This window comes from Corylus avellana, chromosome ca4 (assembly GCF_901000735.1).
Source record: "Corylus avellana chromosome ca4, CavTom2PMs-1.0".
Lineage (NCBI taxonomy): Eukaryota > Viridiplantae > Streptophyta > Magnoliopsida > Fagales > Betulaceae > Corylus > Corylus avellana.
Genome location: NC_081544.1, coordinates 24,375,759 through 24,389,436, shown reverse-complemented (window position 1 = coordinate 24,389,436; position 13,678 = coordinate 24,375,759). Strand labels below are relative to the sequence as shown.

The following is a 13,678-nucleotide window of genomic DNA, read 5'->3' as shown; positions in this document are numbered from 1 at the left end:
AAATTCTTCTTAGAATATGTCATTTTTAAAAAATTGTCCTTACAAAATGCTATATTTGTCCCCCCATAATTTTTCTTTTCACATTTTCCCCCCTCTTGCAACATAGAAAACTGGAAATACCCCCATCCAATTAGTTTCTTCCCGTTGGCTTCTAACCAAACTCCAAACCTGATTTGAAACTTGAAACTACTTTTGTGGGACTTTGAGCTTTGCACTCTATATAGCATCATGTCAACTTGTCAAGGCATCAAGTCATTACACTCAAGAAATAGCATTTCTTTGTTGGGTCCAATACACTGAATTTGCTATTTTAGGTGATTTTTTTTTTTTGGTTCAAAACTGAACCTACCATAATCAAGATGACACCAAGCTCACAGCTGATTTTTGAGGGATTCAATCCAATGATATAGTTCAAGTCTTACAAAATTTCCAATTTTTTTTTTTAAAAAAAAATGCAAAATCAGTTGCTATGATTTACTTGATTTGCAATTAACTCTATGTGGTATCAAAATGAATTCATACGTCCTTAAGATATCCAAAAAATAATAATTTAATTCTTAATATCAAATTGCGTTGACTAACTTAATAGATTTTGATAGCGTAAAACATTATAATTAATAAAATTGTAATACTTGTCTTATTTAAGTCAGTGTCACACCACTCAATAAGACCGACTTCATCAAACTGTACAAGTAGGGGTTCTTATTATTGGACACAAATTTCTTCCAAGAGTCTCTTTCCTTAGTTGTTCATATCTCTCCTCTCCCTCACACATGGTCTGAAAAATTGGGCACGTATCTTATTTGGTGGAAATGTTGCAAGTGGGTCTCAAGCTTAAGATTTGCTGAGGTACATCAGTTTGGGAAGCAAAAGCTTACTCACCTGCAAAGATTTTGGTGGAAAAGTTGTGTTCAAGTGAAAAGGCTCTCCATAAACTATCGATCCCTAAAAAAGGTCTTGGTTTTTATTTTATTTTATTGATTTGATGTTTGTAAATGAAAATTTTGACTGGTTATATATAGTACAATCATAAAGAAGTTAACAGGGATTAATTGCAGCTGAATTTCCAAACATTACTGCATATCATTACAAATCCAGTCGTGATGAATTAATCACAAATGTGAAATGAAGACTCTTGATCTCGAGATATATGTGACAGGTCTTTATTGCCAAATTAATCACGAATTAGTTGGTCTTTGATTGGATGTTATTAATTTCAACACCAGCATTTCCATACACTCACTTCTGACGTAGTGCTCCTCGACTTGCCTAGCATCCAACGAAGACTCGTTAACAATATTGTTTTAAACTTAGGCTCCGTTTACTTCGACGTAAAATGGTTTTCAGAAAATGATTTTCGTATTTTACGGTGTTTACTTCGACGTAAAATATTATTAGTCAACGGAAAATATTTTCCTTTTGACCGAAAATTCTTCTTTAATTTTCGGAAAATGGCTTACGATTTTGAAAACTGTAAACCATTTTCTGACTATGAGCATCTCATTCTTAAATCGATAGACCTTGCCAAGACCCACCAAGAACCTCGTTGGGACTTGACCGGGACCTGCTCGAGACTTGACCGAGACTTGATCGAGACCTGCCCGGAACCTAACCGGGACCCGCCCAGGACCTGCCTGGGACCTTCCCGGGACCTGACTGGGACCCTCCCGGGACTTGACCGGTAGCCGCCCGAGACCTGACCAGGACCTGCTCGGGACTTGACCGAGACCCGCCCGGGACCTGCCCGGGACCTGCCTAGGACCTCGGTGGGACCTGCTCGGGACCTACTCGGGACCTACTCGGGACTTGCCCGGGACCCACCCGAAACTTGACCAGGACCCGCCTGGGACCCGCACTGGACCTGACCGAGACGCCTGGGACCTGATCGGGACCTGCCCGAGACCTACCCGGGACTTGCCCGAGACCTAACCGGGACCTGCCCGGGACCTGACCGAGACCCACCCGGGACCTGCCCAGGACATTCCCGGGACCCGTCCTGGACCTGCTCGGAACCCACCAGGAACTTGACAGGGACCTGCCCGAGACCCACACTGGACCTGATCGGGACCCGCCCGGGACCTGCCCGGGACCTACCAGGGACCTGATCGGGACTTGCCTGGGACCTAACCGGGACCCGCCCGGGACCTGCCCGGGACCTGACCGGGACTCGGTGAGGTCCCGAGCAAGTCCCGGGCAGGTCCCGAGCAAGTCCTAGGCGGGTCCTGGTCAAGTCCCGGTGGATCCTAGGTGGGTTCTAGTCAAGTCCTGGGCGGGTCTTGGTCAAGTCCCAACAAGGTCCTGGAAGTCCCGGTCAGGTCTCGATCCAGTCCTGGGCAGGTACTGGTAGTGTCCCAAGCAAGTCCTGGACGGGTCCCGGTCAGGTCCAGGGAGGGTCCCAGGCAAGTCTCGGACGAGTCTCGGTTAGGTCCCGGGCGGGTCCTGGGCAGGTCCCAGACAAGTCCCGGGCAGGTCCCGGGTAGATCCTGGTCAAGTACCGAGTAGGTCCAGAGTTTCGAACAAGTCCCGTGCAGGTCCTGGCGGGGACCTTATTGGAAAAAAAATATATAAAAGAAAAGATATTAAAAAAAAATTATTTTCTGTGTACAAGGTAAACGCCGTAAAATGTTTTCGACGAAAAATATTTTCAAGGAAAATAGCTTTCCTGAAAATATTTTACGAAGGAAACCATTTTACGTCGAAGTAACGGAGCCTTAATATAATAATTTTTATATTTTGTCGGTGTTGTGTAATAGACCAAAAAAATAATACAAAACAATCATGTATATATGAGAATACAAAATAAAGTATTTAAGCGTTTGATAACCCTTCTTTTTTAGAATGTATTTTTTTATTATTATTATTGAAAACTTATTTTGATATGACATAAATGTGAAATTCATTTGAGTTTGTAGTAAATGTTTTGTGGTTAAATTGTTATTGTTTTTTTTTAAAAAAACTTTCTTGGTAGAAAAAAGAAAAAATGTGGAAGAGGATAGCAAACTGGCCTTAAAAATTTCCATGACTCATCCAATCTCAATAACATTATTATGTCATCTGAAAATTTGATAAACATCAACATATATAGCTGGTCATGCCTTTTCTCAACGAAAGACAACCTTTGTCAGCGATGCAATCCTATTTTCCTTGAAGAAAACAAAACACGGCCAGTAAAAAAAAAGAAATAAAGTCTTAATTAAAATAAAATAAAATAAAATCTTCAGTAAATAAGATCTTAGCTTAGCGGTGATTCTCGTCATTAATGTGCCAGTTATGCTTTTTGCATCTTGGGCTATATATATGCATGTTAACCTTTGGTATGAACTCTCGGATTGGAATGGCTCGGGTTACCTTTTGGCGATCATCCATCGGATTTGGATTCTCGGGAATAATCTCTCGAAAAAATCTCTAAGGATGAAGTCTCAAGAATGATTTCTCGGAAACTCTTCCTAGAATAATCTCTCAGAAACTCTTCTCTGGACCAATTTCTTGGGAGTGTCCTACATCATTATGTCATGTAAAAATTTGGTACAATGTGATAGTTATGTGGAATTCTTATAAATACGATCGAGAAATGCAAAGCCAATATTCCTCGTAGGAAATTGATTTTTTTTTTTTTTTTTTAATCAAAGTGGGAGAGGGGAAAAGGGGAAAAAAGTAGAAAAGTAGCAAATTGATTGGCACACATATATACCTCTCGACACATTAACTTTTGCAACAAACTTAGACTAAAACTGGTAGACATCTATGTGATTCATGAGCCTAATTATAAATCATTCTTAGTATTAAATTAGGATTCTTTAAAATTCTTAGGATGTTAAGAATTCAACATTTATTCCCTCAACAATAGCTATCATATTCATTCATACATTAATATCGACAAGCTGATCATATGATAAAATTTAAATCTTTTAATTTGAAAATAATATTTGAAATTTGAAGAAATATACTTCTTGTGTTAGATTCTAATTAAACATGCATGGATAACACGTTGTTCTTCCAAGTTGATGAACTTTGGCTGTCAAGAAGTTGGAGCAATTATCACAATACGTCAGACCTCGTCTTGACAGCCTCCAAAACCCTGAAATATCAACCTTCTGTTTTTCTAAAAAAAAAAAAATTGTTAAAAAGATTTTGAAATCTTTAAATTTGTTTAAAAAAATAGTTTGTCTTCTTTTTCTTATTTTGGCCCTTAAAATTTTTTTTTATTCGAATTTCTAGTTCCGTCCTTACAGCTTATCAGTTTTATTTTGAAATTCAAATGTTTTGATGTTAACTATGTTATTTGATTACTCTGTAATTGTTTATAAAATCCGAGCAATTCAATCAGCTGCATCGTATCGTTTTCTAGCCTTTTCAATTATTGTTTAACTATCTCTATCTTTTACGTTGTCTCTTTAATTAATTGGGTATGGAGTATTTTTTATGGGTATCATGTTGTCGGTTTGAAAATCTATTACTTTTTAGCTCTGGAAATTAATGTTTTAGAATATATATATATGATGAAGTGACGAATTATTGTATTTGTCAATTGCCATTCATGTGATACGTAATACTTGTCTTATTCTTGAGAAAAAGGAGTTCATAATGCAAGATTTACCTATTATGGGGCTCACTAATTAATCAAAATACTAATATAATTGAAAAGATTAACATAATAGGATTATAGGAGCTAGAGAACTGTCTTTCCTGCTGTATGCTTTCTTTGGCTCTGTTTCTACCATGGGCTTTACGCAATTTGGTCATTTTCAGGACATAAAGTGTGAAATAATTTGGATGGAGACAAAAAGTATTTACTGTTATATAAATATATATGTGTGTGATCAGTTTGGCTGAAAAATGAATTCCTTACGTATTAATTTGTTAGTTGAGTGCATATATAGTCGAATTTGAAAGGGAATGTTTCCAACTTAGGTTCAATATATACTTGGTGGATTTAGTGGGACCAAACCACCAAAACATCCTTTGATCGTATTTGGCTTGGGATATTATATATATCAAACTAGTTTAATTAGTTTTTGCTGTTGTGCTATTTTGCAATATTGTTACTTGTACTAAGGTATACATTTGCTGCTATCAAATAACCAAGATCAGGAGTTGAAAAAACTCTGATGTTTTGTCAAACAACGTTGTGTGCGGAATGGTGGATATTTTTATTTACTAATACAAACTTGATCGAACGTCTGATAGGGAAATGCTTGGTTTTCATCTCATATTCATCTCCATACCAGAGATGGGCAAATTCATTGTTGAATCTATAAGACTTATATGTGAGTCCTACAAATTCAATAATATATTTTTAAAAAAAAGTTTGACAAAAGATGTGTAGGAGAATGACATCAATTAATGTATCTCCGCTTGATATGATATATTAGTATTGGTGCATTCTAGTGTGCTATTTGAGTAGCCAAATATTATATATGTATATGCTTAATTACATATTATCACTTTATTTATCAACCTATCCAATGATCCTTATATTCAAATCCAAATAACTAAAAGAGAAAAAAAAAATTAAAAAATCATTTAAGCTTGACGGAATTAGGGAAACTGCCGTACTATTATAAAAATTAAAGTTTAAAAAATCCTCAATAGTATAAGAACAATGTAATATTGGACCAAAAGAGATATAAATACTAGTTGAAAGAGCCAAAACAGAGAACAAAGTAATGGAACAAAAGAATTCTCAAAATCTCATTTTGGTGACACGACTAAAAATAAATCTGTAAGATAAAAATTAATAAGAAAATATTTGCATTGCTAATCATTTGATTGGGGCGTTAAATGTGCAAAATGTGCAGTTTATATATAGTATATAATTTGTAGCAAACACAATATATGAAACATTGAAAAGTAAATATAAAATTACTAGACTAAAATAATCTACAAAATTAAGTACACTAAATCGAGCATTCAACTTTACAAAAAGCTCCTGTCATGCGGTTAATATTTATGTAATCATGAACTGAGAATGTGACCCAGTTCTGCCACGTATGCATGCCTATTAGTAGTATGGGTAGCCAGGTCAACTATATTTAGGATGCTTATCAAAATTACCATAAAACACATAGTATTTCGAGAAACTATACAACAGCTACATATGTCTTAGGCAAACACATCGAATGTAAGTTATTATATTTGGATCATCAATTCGTAACATGCCAAATTAAGTAACAAGAAAACTCATTCGGACTACACTTCTCACTTAATATGATTGTCGATCAGATATCACATCTGAATGAAACATCCTTGATCTCCTCTTTTACATGTTAGTTATTAATGCCTAAAAAATCTTTTACACACAAGGAAGAGGATACCGAAGAAGGTTAGGCCAATGATACAGTTGGCAATAGCAAGATTCAAGGAATGCATTAACACAGCATATGTGCCCGTGACAAATGCTAGTACCATTGTTATCATGGCCCCCAAAATGAGGAAGAAGGCCAGTAAGAGAAAATTCTCGCTATGGTCTTCATTGGAATACTTGTTGAAAAGAAATGGCATCAAGAGGTGGATAAAGACAGCAGAACTTGACAACACCATGGATATGGTATCTGTGATAATGAATGCTTTGAAAGCAACATTTTTTTTCAGAAGTGCAGAGCCTGGGTGTGAGCCTTCTCCACTACTCGCGAAACCCCCAGGCATGGTAATACATGCTGCAAAGGACACGGTTGTAATCAGTGCAGCCACTACCAAATGGGCTTCTGCTGCATTCCGCAATAAAAATGTCCTGTCTTCGTCCATCTTGTCTCCACCCTCGTCCCCATCCTCGAAAGTTATTACTCGTCGAGGTAGTAGTCCATGCACTTCATGCCGAATTATAGACCTCTGTGTAAGGTTTATATCGATATTATTAGGGATTTTTATATAGCTTGTAAGAAAAAGAGCACGTATAATATTTTTTATTTTAGAAAGGAATTAATTAGCATGGATTTTTTTTATTAGGGTCAATTTTCTGTTGATGATTTATTATGAATTTTTATATACCTCATGGTCACTATTTTTTTTTTATAGCCCCTAATTAATGTAATTATAAAAAATGAGAATATGTAGAAACATATATCATTTAATACATAAAAAAAAAAAAAAAAAAAGTAAAACGTGTAGAAACTATTCTAGCACCTAATGTACATTGTCATTTGTTTATATAGATTATGATTTTTTAAAACCAACATGTAATTAACATGCAATGTAAGAATTATAAGAACATATAAACGAAAATATTTATCATATATTCATATATGTAACTGTGATCAAATTGAAACGCTCAAATCGTTTAAAGACAATTGGAATTTAAAACAAGAAAATGAAAAAATGAAAATATATATATATTATTTTTTATTTTATGTACTGTTTCTACATGAAAGTGAAAATATGCAATGGCATTATTTATTTATTTCTTTACACTTTTACTCTTAAAGCTGAGCATACTTAAGCCATGTTGACTTCGATCTGTAGGTATATATGTACATGACATGTGCCATATGACAGTCAATTAAACTTCTCAAATGACACAATTATCCCTTTCTAAATAAAACAGACCCTCAAATTTTCAAAGTGCAAGGGTACTGCATTTTAAAAAGATTATTGCTATACATACTCATATTTTTTTACACTAATTTTTTCACACTTATATAGGTTGCTTTTAAAATTACCATTAAATTTTGGATGAATCTTTATTAGATTTTAATCAAATTATAATTTTAAAAGCTACTTATGAGTATGAAGTAATGGGTATAAGGAAGTGAGAGTATGTATAGTATTACTTTTACAAGTTACAACACACAGATTAAAAAGTCAAACCATGATTTTAACAAACGCTTTATTACATTTTGAAAAATTGCATTTTTATTAACTGCATTTTGATTTTTTTTATTTTTTTTTTCAAATTGTATGTTTTGAAACCGCTAAACTAAATAAGCACTTAATTTATTAGAAAAGACGAACATGCTATTCAAGGAAGAAAAAATGATTATTTAGAATTAAATGAGATAGATAATGTAAAAATAGTCTGACATTTACTAATGTTTATTTAATTAAGATTGCTAAATATAAGAATTATTTTTAGAGATTCTAAAATACATTAAAACTTTTTTAACAATACTTAATTTGCATGATTTGAAATTTTCATGTGTATTATAATTCTATATCAACTTAATTATGGATTTGTTTTTTCTTAAATCATAAGCAACTAAAGTTTAATTCGTGTAAGAAAAAGGAGAAAATTAATAATCAATATATATACAACTTTTTTAGTTTTCCTCCAAAAGCAGATAGTTATATATGCTTAATAAATAAATAAATTTGAACTATGTTTCCCAGATCAGAGCATATAAATGAGTGATTTTAATCCATGATTTAGAGGTTATTTCATATTCTTTTAGATGTAATTGAACACTTATGATAAATTTAGAAAAAGAAAAAGGCCAGGAGATTGATTATGAGAGAGGCAAAGTCATGCTTTAGAGGCAAAAAGTGATAGTTACCAGATGGATGGTCCTTAAACAAAAACTAAAGAGATTTGCTTGTTGATAAATAGAAGATTTTTTATGGAGTCTTAAAAGAGAACCAACCAACATCTCAATGAAACTTTTTTTTTTTTTTTTTTTTTTTTTTCAAGCTTACACTAAATAAATGGAGAATACAAGGTAAAGGATTTGGTACCCTTTGATAGTGATGATGGTGGTGTTGCCTCTCTTGGGATGGCGTGGGTCGTGACAAATTAAAATAGGGTGGTTTTCAAAAATTGTTAGAACCGAAAAAGGGAAAAATAAAGCAATATGTAATAGTTTTTGTTCAGATGCAGGATGCAATAATTATGCGTTACCTTTTTATGTGAACGTTTTGCAGTTACAGCGATGTCGTATGCGTTGAGGTTTTGTTTGTTGAAGGCCATCTTGTCGCCTCGAGGGTGACTCATGAACTTCTTTATAATTAAATCTAATACTATCAAAAAAGTGGCATATTTGGAATAGAAATGAAGAGGTGTATCCCCGTCGGCATTCTTCTCATTCAAAAGGTTGCTGAAAGACTTATTTTCTGTTATAATATCCATGATTTTCTCTAAAAACATGCTTCCCCCTTTGATAGCAAAATGGAGTACATTCCAACCTCTGTTATCAACCAGTTCGCAACAATCTGGACACCTTTCTACAATCACATTCATTGCATGAACAAGACCATATTGAGCTGCAATATGAAGAAGTGTCCTACCCTTTGTGTCTTTCATGTATGCTACTTCTCTATCTTTATCCAACAATAGCTCTACTATGTCTTTGAAGGATAAAGCCAAGTGAAGTGGAATCCAACCGTTATTGTCCTTTTCTCTACTTATACCATCAATGTTTTCCAGAATTCTTCCGACCATACCTAAAATAATTTAAATATGTTAAATTTAATGATTTTCTAAATGACACAATTAAGCAAGACTTGTCAGGAGATTGAAAAAAGGTACTCAATGTAATTTATTAAAGTTTAGTTTCTACTTTCTTCATAAAATTCAAATTAACAATAATCTCTTGTATATATATCTTTTTCATGCGTTGAACTGTAATAGGCAAATGCAAAACATGGATTACATCAAGTTTCTATTTAATCTCCTAGGCCTTAATTACTTAGTTAATTTTATTGATAAATAGTATAAATTATGTTCTCTACAGCTACCTAACGTGGCTTTCGTTGCAACTATATATATATATGATTATTAATTATTATTAAGTGGGAGAGGTAATTTCTTCTTTTAACAAAAGTATATATAATCTGTTTTTCTTTTTTCATGTTGATTCGTCAATCAATCAGCATTCACCAAAGATTTTTGATTTGAAGCTAATAAGGCTGTTTTTTTAGAATGACTTTTTGTTAGATGGGTTTAAATACTCAAATTACCAACAGCTTAACTTACAATTAAAACGACGATATTTTAGATTGAACCTCTAAGAGTAAAATTAATAAGGGAAACGACGATATCTCTCTTGGCAGCTATGTAAAGTACAATAATCATATTGTTTGTTAAAAAAATTGTTATGAAAATAAGTCAATTTAGAAACTTAATTATAAAATTGTTGAATTTCTATACCAGACATCAAGCATTCTTATATATATTTCATGAATTAATTATTTTTTGGTCAACCACGTACGCATACATTTCTCTTTTTTTTTTATCAAAATTATAATAAAATTTAAAGAATTAAAGCTGCAATATTACTCATTACTAAATTAACCATGCAAGTAGAACATTGAGAAAATAAATAGGTAGTACCTATATCAAACTGTAGCACGGCAGCATGCAAAGCTGTTCTACCAAGGGGACCCCCATGCATTGGTGATTTGCATTTGTCTAAAATTTCGAACAGCACATCTTTAAACCCTCTCTCGGCAGCTATGTAAAGTGGAGTCTCACCAGCATCATTAGCAGAATATGAGAAATCTGGGTCTTCACTAATCAACAATTTTACCACCTCAAGGTGATTATAACGTACAGCCTCGTGCAAAGCCGTGTCTTTCTCTTTCTTCGTCATTCTGAGCATTTTCTTTACTAGTTCAATCCCATCTTTGATGGTTTAAAGGGTGATCACACCATAACTAGTGTGGTCATTCCCATAGCCAATCACAACCTTCCATGGAGGTTATGATAGAGTGACAAGTTATGACTCTTGATGAAGAGTCATATTCAAACTCTATAAATAGAGTTTTTTTTTTTTTTTTGGCCAATCTATAAATAGAGTTTGATAATGAGATGAACGTACGTTATTATTCATTCTCTCATTTTCACGTTGCTCTTGTCCTCCATTGGATATCCACCCTAACGGGAGATTCCTACAACATAGATCATACGTTCAACATATTTCTACAGTGGTATCAGAGCCAGGTTATGGAAGACAAAGAAGAAAAACAAGATTCTGATGAAGAAAATAGAGAGTACATGAGGGAAATTCTGCAAACCATCAACAGACAAAGTCTGGGATTGGCATCTTCTGTGGCGTTTTACAATTTACATTTGATCATTTCGAACCCACATGAAGAATTACTCAAAGTTACTGTTGGTGGATCAAAATTTACGGGAAATTTTGAAACTTTGAAGAAATGCTATTTACTGGAACAAAAATACTGGAAGGAATTCTTTGCAACTCCATTTGATGCATCTCCTTCGCTGGATCTTCAAAGCCAAAATTCTCCTCCTCCCGGTTTTGACGTCGTTGGTGAATCATCCCCAACCAAAGGTGCGGTTTCTGGTTCTTCTTGGAAAGAAAATAATTTTTGGGAAGAAAATAATTCTTGGGAAGAAAATAATTCTAGGGTTGATGAAATTAAAAATTCTGATTTTTTAGAAAATAATTCTGTAATTTTTTTCTGAAAAAAATCGCTGTTTTGGGAGTTTTTCTGGAGATAAAACCACTGTTGATCAAAACTACGCCGTTTTGATCAACAGTGAAAGGGCCAAAGACCCCCCTGCGTCAGGCATCTCAAACGGCGCCGTTCCATTTAATTGGAACGACGCCGTTCCAGCGTCTGACCCAGGGGCGCGCATTACAGCCCCCCGGAACGACGCCGTTTCGGCGTCTCCAGAGGGGCGCGCCCCATCATCTCCAAACGACGTCGTTCCCCTTCAAAGGAACGACGCCGTTTCGTTCTCAGCAGAAAACGTCTACAGTCCCATTCGGGACGACGTCGTTTCATATCAAAACGACGCCAATATTCGAACTCTCGAGCAGGCGAGTAAAAAACGACACGACGTCGTTTTGGATAAATCCAAAAAAAACACTCTTTCGGATTTTCAAAACCTGATCCAAGAAGTGACCCGAACCGGGCCCAAGTGGAAGCATACGGCCCGAAAATCCGTACTGAGAGCCCAAGCCCAAGCAAAAAGGGCCCAAGACCAATCGGGTCAAGCCCGTTTTCAGCCCAGTACAACCGGGTCAGAACCGACCCGAGACCCGCATTGCTACCAGGAGCCCCAATTTGACCCAGAGGTCCGACCCGACCCGAAGCGCCGATCCATCCCGCGTTTTCAACCCGCCACGCGCCCGCAGTTCAACCCGCCACGCGCCAGACCTGTGCAGCGCGTGGCACGCCCGAAGACCCAGCCCGCCCAATTCCGGTTGGATCCGACCCGGTTCTGCTCAACAATACCGAAAATTCCACCATTTTCGACCTCCAGGTAGTTTCTTGACCCGTTCTCACTCATTATAGCTCCGATTTAACTCATTTCAAAGGCATTGGAAAGCTAATTTAAGGGGCAAGAGTATTACATGGTTTTCAAATTATAATTCCCAAAAATATAATTGGGAAAGGGGTGAGTCTTCTCATCAAGGTCAGAGGCAATCTAATCGGAGGTTTTTTCGTCCGTGTTGCCTGTCACCTACAGAGCATAAGGAAGTGGAGTTCACAGTACCAGATTTGGCTCAATCCGAGATTTCAAGTGATAGACGCTTGAGGGGTCCACGTCCTTTGAGGATCATAAGGACAGTTGAGCAAAGTCCAAGGGATTTGTGGCCAATGGGCAATAATCGATACACACTTCCACCAAGAGGTGACCAGTTCATACCGGCAGTTCCAAACCGTCCGTATTACAGGGCTTGCATGAATGATTATCAGGCAAGGCTGACCTATCCTAGAGACGACTGATCTAAAAATAAAAATAAATAAACTTATCTATTTTTATTTTGTTGGTTTGTAATAACTTAGAAGTACATTTTTAATTTTGCTGTTGGTGTGTATGTATGTAATATCTGATACATTACAGTTATAGTAAACAAATATTAGTATTTATATTAAGTTTATCGTATCCACATTATAAAATGGCTATTAAAAGCGGTATAGATTCCTCAAAGGTCGAAAGCCTTAATGGAATCAATTTTAGAATGTGGAAACGACATATCTCTTATGTACTGACACATGAGAGAACTTTACACACTCTCACATCAAAAAGACCTGAAGTCGAAGATGAGAAAAATGATGATGCTGTCAAGAAAAAGGAAAAATGGATGGAAGATGACCTAATGGCAAAGGCCACTCTCCTCCATAGCATGAAAGATAATATCATCCCACTATTTGAAGGATACAAGACTGTTAAGGAATAATGGAAGCATTAGAGGAAAAGTATGGCCCTAGGTCTGATACTCACATACAACTATTATTAGATAAATATAATAGTGCACGTATGAGTGAGGATGACTGTGTGGGTGACTTTGTAAACCAAATGGAACTCATTGCAAAGGAACTTGCATCTGTCGGTCATCCAATATCTGACAAAATGCAAGTAACCACAATACTTAATGGTCTTCCTTTGTCTTGGGAACATGTGATAATATCACTGACCCATAGCGGAAAAGACCTATCCATAATTTCCTTACCAGTTTTGCTTGTATTAGAAGAAGAAATGATGAAAAGAAGAAGGAGAAAAGGACAATCCAGGAACCTCATGATGGCTGAAATCAATACTCAGACTTCACGTGCACCAGCATTCAAAGGCAAGCCAAGAAAGTTCAAAAAGAAATGGAAAGGTAAGCCGAAAGGTAAAAATAAAATCAAAAGAACATGTTTCAAATGTGGTAAAATGGGGCATTTCAAGGCAAATTGTCCAAAGAACAATGGTGACAAGAAACAGAAAGAAATAGTTATGATCATTACTGATGTGATGATGGCAAAACCGACTTCAAATTCTTGGTGGATAGACTCG

The 13,678-nt window shown here is 35.6% G+C and overlaps 1 protein-coding gene across 1 annotated transcript in view; it reads right to left on the bottom strand.

Moving 5' to 3' along the window:
- Positions 1-6,273: 6,273 nt before the first annotated feature.
- Positions 6,274-13,678, bottom strand: part of LOC132178259 (ankyrin repeat-containing protein At5g02620-like) — a 9,791-nt gene continuing 2,386 nt past the window's right edge. The window contains exons 3-5 of the mRNA XM_059590709.1: positions 10,259-10,549; positions 8,828-9,369; positions 6,274-6,828 (exon numbers count right to left, since the gene is read on the bottom strand). Coding sequence (XP_059446692.1) covers positions 6,274-6,828; positions 8,828-9,369; positions 10,259-10,549 — 1,388 coding nt within the window. The remainder of the gene's footprint in view (positions 6,829-8,827; positions 9,370-10,258; positions 10,550-13,678) is intronic.